Here is a 17,744-nt window from a genome sequence, read left to right as displayed (position 1 = left end):
GAACATAAAAATTGTGATGTGCATGCAAGACTAAGGGGCAAATCCTTTTTTAATCCAGGCTACTGTTGATGTGCAAAGCATATTTTAATATTCCTACTGCAGCCCATACTGTCATGATTGGCTGGTCAGGAAATAAGAAATAGCACAACAGACTTGTCGTCTACTAGTCATAACATAGTGATCTGCTGGTAGATTCTACCTTTTTGGCACACTTGATCCAACCGCCTCTTGCAAGCATATAAGCATGAAGATATAAAGAATTATTTAAAGGGACTTGAAACACAAAATTGTTCTTTAATGATTCAGACAGAGCACACAATTGTCCACAACTTTCCAATTTACCTCTATATTCAAATCTGCTTCATTCTCTTGGTATCCTTTGTTGAAGAAAAACACTACTGGGAGCTAACTGAACACATTGGGTAATCCAATGACAAGAAGCATATATGTGCAGCCACCAATAAGCAGCTAGCTCCTAGTAGTGCATTACTACTCCAGAGTCTTCCTAGATATGCTTTTCAACAAAGGATTCCAAAAGAAGGAAGAAAATTAGATATTAGATATAAATTGGAAGGTATTTTAAAATTGCATTCTCTATCTGAATCACTTAAGTTTAATTTTGTACTAATAACTCATTTTCTATTTAATTAAAACTATATTTATTTATTTTATTTCTCTTAAAGGGATACTAAACCCAAATGTTTTCTTTAATGATTCAGATAGAGCATGACATTTTAAACAACTTTCTAATTTAATCCTATTATCATTTTTTTGTTCTCTTGCTATCTTTATCTAAAAAGCAGGAATGTTATGTTTAGGAGCCAGCCCATTTTTGGTTCAAAACCAGGGTTATGCTTGCTTATTGGTGGCTTAATGTAGCCACCAATAAGCAAGCACTATCCAGGGTGCTGAACCTAAAATGGGTCAGCTCCTAAGCTTTACATTCCTGTTTTTAAAATAAAGATATCAAGAGAACAAAGTAAAATTGATAATAGGCGTAAATTAGAACGATGCTTAAAATTGCAAGCTCTATCTGAATCATGAAAGAAAAAAATGTGGGTTTAGTATCCCTTTAAGGCATGAACAAAGAGTTAAATATTTTCAAAACATAGAACAATTAACAAACTGTCTTACACAGCCCATAGATTTATTGGATGTTTATTTCATGTGACATAATGCACTTCATTTTAAATGCTAATATAGTAAGTATTTCTAATAAACAGGCCTGTGAGATAATAAATTACACACTTGTCTGACGACTTTCAATGATTACATTTTTGTAACGTTTATGACAGCTTATGCTTTACACAGAACTTACCGTGGCCGTCATCCAAAAAATCAGTAATTGTCGCAGAAGTGCATTTTGACCATGGTTTAGAGGCATCTATGCTTGTTAGAACAGATGACATCAGACGTTTATCTTCGAGTGAGCCAAAGTTCTCCTCGCAGAATTTAGAGTCGTCATGGGAAAGACCAAGAAGATGTCCTATAAATTATAAAAGCACATGTATGCAATTTATTAGAAATTACAAGCATTTTCCATAGAGAAGTTAGAAAAATGACAAATTAAATTAAAAAAAACAGCTATAAAAACAAAATAACTTTATACGCCATTAAAAAAGGACTAAATGAAGATCCTTTTATGTGAGATAAATTTAAAAAAATATTCATGAAACGATATAGAAAAGTTCAAGTATAGTTTTCCAATGTTCTACCTACTGTATTCCTTAATAATTACACAAATCAGGTACTGCAATATGTAAGGATCATTTTTTTTATTGATCTTACATTTCTAATTATGTCCTTGGGTACGAAGCAATACTCTAAATTAGAGAAGCATATAGTGAAGGCTCATCTTCCAATATCATACGTTAGTAAAAAATAAATAAATATATATATATATATATATTGCAGGTAAAGTCAGATATTGGGTAATCCTAGGATTACCCGGGTAAAAAGGACATTACCCAAGCAGCTGTGGGTAAAGCCCGATGTATCATCATAAATCCCTTCAGAGTGCGGAGTCACTGCATTAAACATAGATAGCATGCACTGTAATTCCCCCATCTTCACTATCTTTTCCGTCTTCGCTTGGGGTTTCAAGGTTCACTTGGTGTGGAAGCCAGAGGATCAGCGGGACGGCGCCTTCCTTGAACCCCTCAAGATGGAGGCAAAATAAATAGTGTAGATGGGGGAATCACACAGCCGCTTGGGTTTTACCCAGGAAATCATAGGATTACCAGAATTTCTTACCTTACCCATAACATATATATACATATATATATATATATATATATATATATATATATATACTGTATATATATATAAAGAGAGAGAGAGAGAGAGAGAGAGAGAGAGAGAGAGAGAGAGAGAGAGAGAGAGAGAGACTGCTGCTTGTGGCTCTATTGTTAATGAAAATATTTATGGAAAGCTTAATCTAAAAAAAAAAAATTTTTTTTCAAGGTAAAATAGGTCATCATAAATTAGGACACTTGGTTATGTCATACTTAAAGGGACACTGAACCCAATGTTTTTCTTTTGTGATTCAGATAGAGCATGCAATTTTAAGCAACTTTCTAATTTACTCCTATTATCAATGTTTCTTCGTTCTCTTGGTATCTTTATTTGAAAAAGAAGGCATCTAAGCTTGTTTCTTGTTTCAAAACTCTGGACAGCAGTTTTTGATTGGTGGATGAATTTATCCACCAATCAGCAAGGACAACCTAGGTTGTTTACCAAAAATACATTCTTGCATTTCAAATAAAGATACCAAGAGAATAAAGAAAATTTGATAATAGGAGTAAATTAGAAAGTTGCTTAAAATGTCATGATCTATCTGAGTCACAAAATAAAAAAACTTCACTGTCAGGAATAGAACTGTGGTGCACAGCTGCAATTACTGGCCTTCTAATTACCAAAAAGCAAAGACAAAGCCATGTATGTCTACTATTTCTGAACAAAAGGGATCCCAGAGAAGCTTTTACAATCATGTGTGCCATGATTGCACAAGTGGTATGTAAATAAGTAGCTCTATTTCTGTTTAAATGGAGTGATTGCAAAAATGCTAAAACTTCTCCAGTATTTGGGGTAAGTTCTTTTTTGAAAGTCCCAGTAGTGAATGGGTTAAACTTGTAATATGTGGCAGCGATAAATGTTTACTTTAAAGCAACATGAAACCCCAAATTTTTCTTTCATGTTTCAGATAGAGAATGCAATTTTAAACAACTTTCCAATTAACTTATATTATTTAATTTGCTTTCTTCTCTTGTTATCCTTTGCTGAAAAGTTTATCTAGGAAGGCTCAGGAGCAGCAAAGGGCATAGGTTCTAGCTGCTGATTGGTGGCTGCATATTTATACTGATTGTCATTGGCTCACCTATGTGTTCAGTCAGCAACCAGTAGTGCATTGCTGCTCATTCAACAAATGATACCAAAAGAACAATGAAAAATTGATAATAGGAGTAAATTAAAAAGTTGCTTATAATTGCATGCTCTATCTGATATCATGAAAGAAAAAATTTAGATTTTATATCCCTTTAAGCACAGTTTGCATGCGAGCAAAAAAGTTATTTTGAGTGCCCATTAAAAATGAATAACAATAATAATGTATGTTTCAAGCTATTTGACTGGTAAGGACTCCAAAATGTGTGTATATATATTTATATATGTGTGTGTGTGTATACATGAGTATATATGTGTTTATATGTGTATATATTTATATATGTGTGTGTGTGTATACATGAGTATATATGTGTTTATATGTGTATATATTTATATGTGTGTGTATACATGAGTATATATGTGTTTATATGTGTATATATTTATATATGTGTGTATACATGAGTATATATGTGTTTATATGTGTATATATTTATATATATGTGTATACATGAGTATATATGTGTTTATATGTGTATATATTTATATATGTGTGTATACATGAGTATATATGTGTTTATATGTGTATATATTTATATATGTGTGTGTGTGTATACATGAGTATATATGTGTTTATATATATTTATATATGTGTGTGTGTGTGTATACATGAGTATATATGTGTTTATATGTGTATATATTTATATATGTGTGTGTGTGTGTATACATGAGTATATATGTGTTTATATGTGTATATATTTATATATGTGTGTGTGTATACATGAGTATATATGTGTTTATATGTGTATATATTTATATATGTGTGTGTGTGTGTATACATGAGTATATATGTGTTTATATGTGTATATATTTATATATGTGTGTGTGTATACATGAGTATATATGTGTTTATATATATTTATATATGTGTGTGTGTATACATGAGTATATATGTGTTTATATGTGTATATATATATTTATATATGTGTGTGTGTGTGTGTGTATACATGAGTATATATGTGTTTATATGTGTATATATTTATATATGTGTGTGTGTGTGTGTGTATACATGAGTATATATGTGTTTATATGTGTATATATTTATATATGTGTGTGTGTGTATACATGAGTATATATGTGTTTATATATATTTATATATGTGTGTGTGTATACATGAATATATATGTGTTTATATGTGTATATATTTATATATGTGTGTGTGTATACATGAGTATATATGTGTTTATATGTGTATATATTTATATATGTGTGTGTGTGTGTATACATGAGTATATATGTGTTTATATGTGTATATATTTTAGTAAAAATGGCATCAATAGACTTGCTAGATGCAGATTTGCCACAAACCATTAATTTGTACAAAACACACTATCTGCAAAGCACAATAAAGCAAAGCGCAATAAAACAAAGTACGCCTTTACTTCTAACACAATAACTCAGTGTAATTTTCCAGAAAATATTATATATCTCTTAAAAACAGGCTGTACGCATAAATAATATTATTCTTATAGGTCTCAGTAAAAGGCTTGTTTTTCTTTTTTCTGAGCTGCTAAACTATCCACCTGAAACATAGAAGTAAACAAAGCACAATACGTAGACGTGTTGCAGGTGTGCTGCTTAGTATTTAATTAAACAACTGGCTCACAGCACTAATTGGTTTCCAGTTAATTCCCCCGGTAATGATTACGTAATTGCTCCTTGTCACCTTAGATTTTTTTTTTCCATCTGTGTAAAATGCCAATATTAACATGGAGTTACTAGCATCAACTGGTTATTTATAGTTAGGGAAGATGGATGCCTGGCATTTTTATTTACAATGAAACAATATAAGTTATACAACAAGTATACAAAATAACTCTACTTTGATCATTTCTAAATGAAATGATGTATTGACAGGATATTGATTATTTTAATCTATATATATATATATATATATATATATATATATATATATATATATATATATGCTACACATTAAATAGTAAATAAACGTTAGATATAATGAGAACATTAGGTTTGTGTACTTTTTTTAAATTATATTAGTTGTTTAAATATTGAAGATAGATGAGTAAACTGTAAGTTTCTATAAAGTAACGGGTGCCTCCATGTTGAAATCTATCTCTTTTGCAAAGGACAAGTAGGGACAGATATAGGCCCAGATTACGAGTGGAGCGCTAACAATTATGCACAAGAAAAAAGAGATTTAATGTGGGTGTTTGAGAGCATCAGGTTTTTCGCTTGTATTACAAACTGAAAGTAAATGTAATCGCTTGAGTGTGATTGAAGTTACCCCTTGTCGGGATATAGCGTCTTCGGAACTCTGGTTAACTGTTTTAGGACAACACACATCAAAAATACATTAAAAAGAACAATTACACTCATAATAACACTATCTGATAAAAACAAAACTGAACAAAACAGTTATAAGGGCTCAAATATATAAGGCAGGCAAAGGGCTTTAACATAGACATACATGTTTAAAGATGGAGATGGTATATATATATATATATATATATATATATTTATATATATATAGTTATAGATATATATCATACCAAAATACCATCAGATATATCTAGAAATATGTATTAAAGAATAAACAGAACATATTCTGCTATGTGAAGAACATTGGAATGTGAAATGTTCATATTTTCATGTTGAGTTAGCACACTTGAGAATATGCGATCGTGTTTACACGTGTTAGGTTTTCTTTTCCACTTTTTTTGCTCCATTGACTTCTATGGGGGAATACGTAAACGTACGTGATATTCTAAGCTCGGCTTTTTACAGACGCCAGGTTAGCACGGGAGCGAACATTCTTTACTTTCACTTGTAATACAAGCACTACCGACGTGCGCAAAAAACTTACTGCTAACGAAGTTATCTCTCAAGCGGGAGCATTAAATACCGCACCACTTGTAATCTGGTCCATAATGGGTAAGCAATGGCTGTATGGAATATAGCAATGTTATGACAGTTACTTTAATATAACGGTTACTAAATGGCCTCAGCAGGATATATGGGATAAGAATAGGCTTTTTATAACTAAGATAACTAAGTTACAATATGGCAGTACCCATTACTCAAGGGGATAGGAAAGTCCACAACTTTCACAGTTAAATTACTGTTTTTTTGTTTGTTTATTTGTTGGTTTTACTACAGATAATTAAACACTTTATATTACAATCTCAAAAGGTTTAACGTCCTTATATGCAATCATAGGAAAATCAAGCAAACCACATGCAGACCTCCCAACTGCCCCTATTTGAGAGGGACATTCTCTAATTTTGAGTTCTGCCCCACTGTCCTTCTGAGACAGCCTCTGAGACATCCATATGTCCCTATTTGCAGAATTTCCCTTAGCCCTACCAATAGGCCACCCAGACATGCCCACAGACAAACTACCCAGACACACCCACTGACAGCCCGTATCTGCCCAGTATACAACCACAATCCCATCACCCTCCAGCACATCTCCATCCACAAAACGTTGACAGCCCCTGTCAACCTCCTAAGTCCCAAATACCTAGCCACAAATGTTGAGAGATAGACATGGAGAGAACAATAAAATATGTGCACTCCAGGGCAATGCAATATGCAGTAGTTAAAGGGAGATTAAAGGTTTCAAATGTATAATGTTCTAAGCACAGTATAAACATATTCAAAATATATATTTTTAAAATATTTTCTTTTATTTTTCAACTTTCAAAAATAAATAAATAATAATAATTGTAGAAATTAACATAATAGATAAACAAGATTTTCCCTGATCCTGGAAGGAGTCTGGGAAATGTAGATAGATCTGAAAGAATAGAACATTTTTGGACAGATTAGTGTTTGGTTAGTGGATACAAGCTTTGTATCTTCCAAAGATTAAAGATAATATCATTACTGATACTATAGGGATGTATCAGTGACAGTTTTATTTTTAAATTAAGTCATATAGGGATGGATCAGGGACCATTTTTTTAATGTTAGCCTGGACCAGGGGCAGTTCTAGAACTTAGATCTATGACAAAGGCAGATTTTTAGGGTTTCAGTTAGGTCCCTTGTCTTAATTCCTTGCAAACTGTGCAGATAGAAATGGTAAAATTAGACAAATGGTGAAGGATATATATACATTCTGAAAAGGATAAAAACAGAAGGAAAAATGCATGAGGATGGGAATAAAAAATGTGAGGACAAACAGTGGTAAGGAGTATACAGGGAGTGCAGAATTATTAGGCAAGTTGTATTTTTGAGGATTCATTTTATTATTGAACAACAACCATGTTCTCAATGAACCCAAAAAACTCATTAATATCAAAGCTGAATATTTTTAGAAGTAGTTTTTAGTTTGTTTTTAGTTTTAGCTATTTTAGGGGGATATCTGTGTGTGCAGGTGACTATTACTGCGCATAATTATTAGGCAACTTAACAAAAAACAAATATATACCCATTTCAATTATTTATTTTTACCAGTGAAACCAATATAACATCTCAACATTCACAAATATACATTTCTGACATTCAAAAACAAAACAAAAACAAATCAGTGACCAATATAGCCACCTTTCTTTGCAAGGACACTCAAAAGCCTGCCATCCATGGATTCTGTCAGTGTTTTGATCTGTTCACCATCAACATTGCGTGCAGCAGCAACCACAGCCTCCCAGACACTGTTCAGAGAGGTGTACTGTTTTCCCTCCTTGTAAATCTCACATTTGATGATGGACCACAGGTTCTCAATGGGGTTCAGATCAGGTGAACAAGGAGGCCATGTCATTAGATTTTCTTCTTTTATACCCTTTCTTGCCAGCCACGCTGTGGAGTACTTGGACGCGTGTGATGGAGCATTGTCCTGCATGAAAATCATGTTTTTCTTGAAGGAAGCAGACTTCTTCCTGTACCACTGCTTGAAGAAGGTGTCTTCCAGAAACTGGCAGTAGGACTGGGAGTTGAGCTTGACTCCATCCTCAACCCGAAAAGACCCCACAAGCTCATCTTTGATGATACCAGCCCAAACCAGTACTCCACCTCCACCTTGCTGGCATCTGAGTCGGACTGGAGCTCTCTGCCCTTTACCAATCCAGCCACGGGCCCATCCATCTGGCCCATCAAGACTCACTCTCATTTCATCAGTCTATAAAACCTTAGAAAAATCAGTCTTGAGATATTTCTTGGCCCAGTCTTGACGTTTCAGCTTGTGTGTCTTGTTCAGTGGTGGTCGTCTTTCAGCCTTTCTTACCTTGGCCATGTCTCTGAGTATTGCACACCTTGTGCTTTTGGGCACTCCAGTGATGTTGCAGCTCTGAAATATGGCCAAACTGGTGGCAAGTGGCATCTTGGCAGCTGCACGCTTGACTTTTCTCAGTTCATGGGCAGTTATTTTGCGCCTTGGTTTTTCCACACGCTTCTTGCGACCCTGTTGACTATTTTGAATGAAACGCTTGATTGTTCGATGATCACGCTTCAGAAGCTTTGCAATTTTAAGAGTGCTGCATCCCTCTGCAAGATATCTCACTATTTTTGACTTTTCTGAGCCTGTCAAGTCCTTCTTTTGACCCATTTTGCCAAAGGAAAGGAAGTTGCCTAATAATTATGCACACCTGATATAGGGTGTTGATGTCATTAGACCACACCCCTTCTCATTACAGAGATGCACATCACCTAATATGCTTAATTGGTAGTAGGCTTTCGAGCCTATACAGCTTGGAGTAAGACAACATGCATAAAGAGGATGATGTGGTCAAAATACTCATTTGCCTAATAATTCTGCACTCCCTGTAAAGTACCTAGAAGAATGAGAAAGAATTGGCTTTGGTGCTAGTGGACTCATTAGGTGTCTTCTAAGATCTTAATCCTATGCCAACCACTAAGCTGGAGTGGGTATAATACTATCTAGTGTTGACCTGTTACTGCTGGCTGGAACAGACTGGAACAGGGGTTACAGTGATAAATGTTTGTGTTATATAAAGGGTTTTATTCAAATATTTGTTGTTGCTCTTTATTTTTATTTTAACATGTAGGAGAGGCCATTGAATGTTAGATGGTTATTACAATGGGTGTGGTCAGAAAGTTGTCCCCTTATGTATTGGGGTATTGCAATGAGCGTGTTAAGGTGGAATAGGGTTTTAAATAGTGTTGTTTACTACAGTGGTGGTTTCAAGGATATAGTTAGTTGAGGTGGTGGTGGAGGTTTGTGCAAGTTAGACGTAACTGTAGGGTGAATTATTTGCAGTAATGTGAGGTTGCCTTAGATTTTTTCCTGCTGGAAGGTTGGGTAGATCAAAAGATACTAATGATGTTATGTCAAGCAAGGTTAGCTATGCAATATTTTTAGCAGTCATGTTTTGTTTAAATCTTCTACAAATAATAGTCAAAGGCATGAGATACTGTGAAAATTATTGTTTAATGTCTCCCATAGAAATTAAAATGTGCCTTCAAAACTTAGGAGACATTACAGTGTGGCTGAATGTTGCTAAATTGCTGACATAAGTGTGACTGCACTCAAGCCACAACGGGTAGCAATAAGGTTGTACCTAAGGTATGAAACTTGCCAAGTTTTAAAACAGATCCATTAAATAAATATATAAAATATAAATATGCTGCATTTTTTCTGTGGATCTTTATATTTTTACATGAGCCAATGGAACTCAATGAGAAAAACATTTTCCCACCCCTGGACCCAGAAACATAGAATAGGATGTTCTAAAATGAAATGTCCTGTTTGCGACTAAAAGAAGATCCATAGAGCAAAGGAGAAGGATGATTGACTTAAAGGGACACTAAACCAAAAAAAAGGAATTTCATGATTCAAGTAGAAGATATAATTTTAAACAACATTTCAATTTACTTCTATTATCTAATTTGCTTCATTATTTAGCTATCCTTTGTTGAAGAAATAGCAATGCACATGGGTGAGCCAATCACATGAGGCATCTATGTGCAGCAACCAATCAGCAGCTACTGAGCCTATCTAGATATGCTTTTCAGAAAAGTATATCAAGAGAATGAAGCAAATTAAATAATAGAAGTAAATTAGAAAATTGTTTAAAATTGCATGCTCTTTATAAATCATAAAAGAAAATATTTGGGTTTAATGTCCCTTTAACAATGAAACAGATTTGAGTTGTCTCTAAGAGAAAAAATATATATTTTAAATTCAGTTAGTAAGCTTTGCCTATCCAATGTCATAAACACTTTATACGCTTTAGCCAGTGACCTTCAAACTTGCAAAATGAAAAGAGATCAATATCACAGTCAAATTTTCTTTTATCACATTTTGTTATCACAAGGTGTCAAACTAAAGTTATTCTTAATCAACAATAGTGTGTGTTTTAATATTAAGATTCCTACTCAAGAAAGTTTAGTTAGAAAAAGCTTAAAGGGACATGAAAATAAATATGACCCACTTAAAGGGACAGCCTAGTCAAATTTAAACTTTCATGATTCAGATAGTGCATGTCATTTTTAACAACCTTCTCATTTATTTTTATCATCAAATTTGCTTTGTTCTCTTGGTATTTTTAGTTGAAAGCTAAACTTAGGTAGGGTCATATGCTAATTTCTAAGCCCTTGAAGGCAGCCTTTTATCTGAATGGATTTGACAGTTTTTTCACAGCTAGAGGGCATTAGTTCATGTCTGCCATATAGATAACATTGTGATCACGCCGTGGAGTTACTTATGAGAGGGCAGTTATTGGCTAAATGCAGGTCTGACAAAAGAACTGGGGCGGTTTGCTGAGGTTTAGATACAAGGTAATCACAAAGGTAAAAAGTATATCAATATAACAGTGTTGGTTATGGAAAACTGGAGCATGGGTAATAAAGGGATTATCTATCTTTTTAAAAAATAAAAATTCTGGAGTAAACTGTCCCTTTAAGTGTAGATTATGACACATGGTCGCCATCCACACAATAAATCAAGTGTGGATGACAACCATGTGTTGCCATCCTGGGGGGGGGGGGGGTTATTGTGGCTTCCCCTTGCTCCACTTAAACCTGCATCCCTTGTGGCCAAGTGGGAGAATCCGGTGATGCTGGTGACGTCACTGCACCCAGGTCAACAAAAAGTCATTGAGACTCCCATGACCCCTTGTTTAAAGCCCAGAAGTCCCTCTTTAAAATAAAGTCTCTGTATAGGTTTTGTATAGCAAGGTGATTACTGTGGTTATAGTGATAGTCTGACGTATAAATGTGCATTTGGGTAGAGGCCCATTAAGGCCCCTATTAGCAGATCAAAGTTATATACATATACCCAAAGGCCCTTATTTATATGTGGATAACCCCCTCTTCTTTTGACTATAGATACATACTCTTTTTTACAACCTTGGTTATTTAAAAATTTAATAAAAATATAAATTTTCAACACATTTTTGCTGTAGAGTTCTCGCATATCATCATATATACATATAATAATGGTATAGTTTGAATCTACTAGGTCTGCAGAATAACAGAATATATAATATGTGTGGATGTCTAACTAAAAAATAACCTACACAAAATAGTTGTCCACAGCACCATATATTCTTTTAAAGCTTTATTGTAATAGTACAGATATACAGGCCCATTTATCAAGCTCCGTATGGAGCTTGAAGGGCCGTGTTTCTGGCGAGTCTTCAGACTCGCCAGAAACACAAGTTATGAAGCAGCAGTCTAAAGACCGCTGCTTCATAACCCTGTCCGCCTGCTCTGAGCAGGCGGACAGGAACCGCCGGAAATCAACCCGATCGAATACGATCGGGTTGATTGACAGCTCCCTACTGGCGGCCGATTGGCCGCGAGTCAGCAGGGGGCGGCGTTGCACCAGCAGCTCTTGTGAGCTGCTGGTGCAATGTTAAATGTGGAGAGCGTATTGCTCTCCGCATTTAGCGAGGTCTTGCGGACCTGATCCGCAGTGTCGGATCAGGTCCGCAAGCCCTTTGATAAATGGGCCCCATAGAAACAGCGACGTTTCGAGTCTAACAACCCTTATTCATGCTAGCACCAAATCTGCAGGGGCGGCATTGCACCAGAAGTTCACAAGAACTGCTGGTGCAATGATAAATGCCAACAGCGTATGCTGTCAGCATTTATCGATGTGCAGCAGACATGATCCGCTATATCGGATCATGTCCGCTCGCACCATGGTAAATAGGCCCCATAGTATGAGTTGAAAAAAAAACTGTTTTCGCTAACCCGACGACTGCAAAAAGCTGAATAACCTATTCCCCCATAGAAGTCAATGGTGCAAAAAAAGTGGAAAAACCTAACACCCTACTCGTGCGCAAACCTGATTGCATATTCTCAAGTTCTAACATAGCAGAATATGTTCTATTTATTGAGACAAAACATATTCTGCTTTGTGCAGAACATTGGAATGTGATATATTTACAGTAAATACATAGTTAAAACCTTTTATTAAATATGATTATTGCATAAATATGATTTCACATGTTTTCATCTACTTAACTGCAAAGGGCTCCAATGTACTTATATATATATGTCTATATGTATACATATGTATTTATTGGTTTATATGTGTATATTTGTCTGTAAATACAGATATACAAATATAAATATATAAATGCATGTGTACACACACACACATATATATATATATATATATATATATATATATATATCTTTGGAGATGTATATGTATGTATCTCAAATATTAAAGCACTTTGCAGACTTTTTTGACACCTCATATCTTTGAGTCCTTATAACTTTTTGGTGCAATATTTTTTTTGAATATTTTTTATAAGATGGTGTTATTATGAGTGCAACTGTAATGTATTTTTGATGTGTTTTTTTGACACATTTTTGTTTTACAAAACAGTTAAGCAGAGCTCTGTGGACGCGCTAACCCGATGAGCATTAACTTGAATTGGGTTCAAGCAATCTTGTTTACTTTCAACTTAATATGAGCGAAAAACCTGATGCACACAAACACCTGTGATAAACCTGCGCGTAACTTTTAGTGCTATACTCGTAATATAGCCCTATATTAGGCATTAGTCATATAAATAAAAGATACTGTAGGTCTCCAAAATATGTATGATTAGCTTTTGTTAAACAATTAAATAATATTTGCATGTGTGTTAATTATCCTTTCAGTTACAATCTTATTTTACTAATGAAATCAAATGCTGATGCCTATCATGGATTACGGGGACATAGTATACGCACCTGCACCACAAACTCACCTTAATAAACTTAATACATTGTATAACTCGTTCTGCCACTTTGTGCTACAATGTAACTACAGGACCCACCATTGTGACATGCTAAAAGAACTAAACTGGCTGTCGCTGGAATCCAGACGCACCCTCCATCTTTCCCGCCTTGTGTTTAAGAACCTTTCTGGGAAGCTCCCACCCTACCTGAGCAGAATGCTCTCCCCGGCTATTCCCACTTCCTATAACCTCCGATCCAATACCAGCACATTATTTAGCTTGCCTCAATACAAAAAGAAAGCAGCTCGATCCTCCTTTTCCTACAGAGCACCACAGTTATGGAATGACCTCCCACACACTTTCAAACCTTCCCCAAGCCTAATATCCTTTAAGAGATCCCTCTCTACATATCTCAAAACAGAATGCACCTGTCATGGTCGATTATATATGTCCTACCTGTTCTATGTAAAATGTTTGCATATATTGTGTATTATTATTGTTTTGGAATTTTATTGTACCCTATTGTTTCAATGCAATGTTTTGTGGACCCAGGACATACTTGAAAACGAGAGAAATCTCAATGTATCCTTCCTGGTAAAATATTTTATAAATAAATAAAAAAAATATTGTGACATGTTTAAATTATTAAATTCAGTCTTGAAGTCTTTAACAGCCTACTCACATGAGCAAAGCTATTTTCACATTCACAAGAATACAACTAAATAGATATTTCCAATACAACTACAGATGAATCATAGACTAGTAGTCAGCAACCTTAAGAGTGCTTGTTCATGGCACTTACAGCCACAGCTTTTGGAGCCCTACTTATCAAATCTGCCTTGTTGTCAGTTGGTGTAGCAGCCAGGTCAAGTACTTCACAGGTAAATGAATGCGGTGTACACATAGTTTTCACCAGCAAGCAAGGGAGGCTACTAATTCTTCCTAGTGAAAACTATTTAACATTTACCCCACACTGGATTGTGACTCTTCTTTTTTGGATGAGGTTATACTTATATAATTCAGCAAATGTATCTCTTGTGTTGTGAATGACAAAAGTAGTCAAAATGTAGTTGTACTTGGTGAGCACATTTCCCCAAGTTATGTATGTGACACATTACAATGGAAACGGTAAGGAGTGTGATTCATATAAAAGGGGTAAGTAATATGCAACAATAAACATAATCACAAGGATGATAGCCCTCTCTTGTGCAGACTACTTCTATTAGCACAAGGAAGTGCTATCAGCTTTGTAAGTATGTTTTTGTTGAATGTTACTTGCCCCTTTAATATGGACCACACAATTTTGCACCTTCTTATTGTTTCATATGAACATTTCCATTGTGTTTTTCATTTAGAAGAGGAGAAGAGCAGTCATCTTTGCTTGTGTCCATATTGGGAATTTTTATATTGGACTCTGTGAACTTTTAAGCACCTCTGCTATCATTTCTAGATTGAGTGTGTTGCTATGATACACATTAAGGTCCTCTTTCAGCTGATCACATACACGTAGTTTACTATAACAAATGTTTGTTAACCTCATGTTAACCATAAGATCTAGCAGTTGCATGATAATTTCAATAACAGCCATTAATTGTCCTCATTTATATTTAAGGGACACTAAAGTCAAAATTAAACTTCCATGATTCAGATAGAGTATGCAGTTGTAATTGACTTTGTAAGCTACTTCCATTGTGAAATTCTGCACAGTCTTTTTAGAGGCACACTTTCTGAGGCAGTATATGAGCCTGTGATTGGCCGATTGCTGTCATGTGATAAAGGGGGACAGACAATAGAAGTAAGCCAGGGCATTTGGAAAGTATGTTAATGAAGTGTTAATTTAATTAAAGGAACATTAAAGTAAAAATTAAACTTTATTGATTGAGTTAGAGCACACTAAAGTAAAAATGATACTCTCACTAAACTATGTCACCAACACTCAAATATCTAGGACCCTATATGCATTTAAGGTATGCAAGCTCAATAAATGTCAACTTGACACACTAAATACTTTAAATACTGTGCCATACCACCTTTACTTGCATGAAAAGTTCTAATCATTGTAATATAAACCTAAGTTCCTGTCACTTCCTGCAACCCATGCTGAGTCAAACCAGATGTTGACATAAGAATACATGTTTATTTTTTTAATTCCTGAAAATGAGACCACACAATCTTGCAATTATATTTTTAACCAACAAGCATACCATTTGCAATAATAATTATACCAAAATCAAAGCAAAATACTCACTATTCCCACATCTTGAGAGATGAATGTGCCAGAAACCTTTAACTGGAGAATTGCTTTAACGTTAATATGTAGCAGGATACATTACAGCTCTCAAAATAAAGTCATGTTTCATCTATCCGTTCATTGGGGCAAACTTCTACGTAGATCAGCAGAAGTAATAAAAACCTCAAACCACAGCAAAAGCTAAGCAGAGATAATGTTGTGTCTAAAACACTTCCTAACATTTTGGCTGAACATTCTGCTTTGATTTCAGATCATCTAACTTATGCTTTTGACTCATTTTACCAGCCACATGAGAACGGCCAATCAGAAGTCCACTAGTATAGTACAGTAACAAATCTTGTACACAAATAGGATTAAAATAGAAAGTTCCGTTATTAAATAAAGACTTAAGAAATGTATGGCCAATTTCCAACTGGTCTTGCTTCACTGAAAATGTTATATTTTTTTAAACATGTGTGCAGCAGGTGGAACAATTAAGCCTGCAACAAGTCAGATGAGGAAACGTATACTTTACTATGTAAACTTAAGTTGACTTTATATACAGTTCAATTTGTGTCTTGACAAACACTTTTTTGACACACAAGTTTACATACATAGAGATATGTACATATTTGTATCCCATTTACACAATTGTTATGGCCATTACGGTATTTATGGTTACCACCATTCCATTATTAAACTGGATAGTCTAGTTATCCAGTTAAGTTTATGCAAAGAAGAAAAACTGGACACAACTTGCCAGTTTTATAAAGTCCACTAAAAGGCAGCTTAAATGGACACTGAACCCATTTTTTTTTATGGTTCAGATAGAGCATGCAATTTTAAACAACTTTCTAATTTACTCCTATTATCATTTTTTCTTTGTTCTCTTGGTATCTTTATTTGATAAAGCAGGAATGTAAGCATAGGAGCCGGCTTATTTTTGGTTTAGTACCCTGGATAGCGCTTGCTGATTGGTGGTTACATTTAGCCACCAATCAGCAAGCACTACCCAGGTGCTAAACCAAAGATGGGCCGGCTCGTAAGCTTATATTCCTGCCTTTTCAAATAAAGATACCAAGAGAATTAAGAAAAAATGATAATACAAGTAAATTAGAAAGTTGTTTAAAACTGCTTGTACTATCTGAATCATGAAAGAAATAAAAAATGGGTTAAGTATCCCTTTAATGTTAAAGGTCTCCTATGCTGCTATCAATTACAAATATAGTAAAGATATTAAGAATAAAGAAAAGACAATGCTCATGCATTACTATGTGTGTTACTGGCAGCTAGTGATGAAAACAAATCCCTGTCATATGTGTTATTGGCAGTCAAGGAGAGAAACATTGCTCAGTGTGTGTTATTATCAGCCACTTTGGGTAAAACTATGTGTTATAGAAACACAGCAAAAAAAAAAAAAAAGGTAAAACACTGTGTCCCCAACTATCAAGAGGGGTTAAATCACTATTTTCATTACAGACAATGCAATATAATGAACCCTCTCCAAAGCTGACAGTGTGTGCGTTATTTTCAGATTTGGGGAGGGGCTATTGTATGATCCCACCTACCACTCATAGCTGGTCACCTGCAGATCATCTGGTATTTTTTGAATTTTTTTTGTTGAGAATAGCTAGCAACGCTAACAGGAATTGTAAGAGGAGCAAAGTATATGCTTGCCACTATCAAGATTATCCAATAATGTATGGTTCATATGGTAAAAAAAAATATTTGCTGTGTGGTAAAACATTTGCTATGCCTCAGATGGTGCCCTGGGTACAGTAGTGTGAATTTAATCCTGTTTGAAATAGTGGTATATAGTGATTTACTGCATCTTGAGTCAATATGAATATATTTTGTGTGAGCAGAAGGAAGGGGAGGTGCGCTGTGACGACAGCACGTAGCGCAACACAGCGGGAGCCCAAGCAGAAGCACGGACACGCTAGCGGTGGAGAGGAAACCGCGTCCAGTGCCGAGTT

At 34.9% G+C, this 17,744-nt stretch overlaps 1 protein-coding gene across 1 annotated transcript in view; it reads right to left on the bottom strand.

The window, feature by feature from the left end:
* ADAMTS5 (ADAM metallopeptidase with thrombospondin type 1 motif 5) overlaps window positions 1-17,744 on the bottom strand; it is a 142,206-nt gene that overhangs the window by 58,832 nt on the left and 65,630 nt on the right. Inside the window, exon 3 of the mRNA XM_053705994.1 lies at window positions 1,319-1,486. Within this exon, the coding sequence (XP_053561969.1) occupies window positions 1,319-1,486 (168 nt within the window). The remainder of the gene's footprint in view (window positions 1-1,318; window positions 1,487-17,744) is intronic.

This window comes from Bombina bombina, chromosome 3 (genome assembly GCF_027579735.1).
Source record: "Bombina bombina isolate aBomBom1 chromosome 3, aBomBom1.pri, whole genome shotgun sequence".
Classification (NCBI taxonomy): domain Eukaryota; kingdom Metazoa; phylum Chordata; class Amphibia; order Anura; family Bombinatoridae; genus Bombina; species Bombina bombina.
Note: the sequence above shows the minus strand (reverse complement) of the source record. Positions and strands in the feature narration are given on the sequence as shown.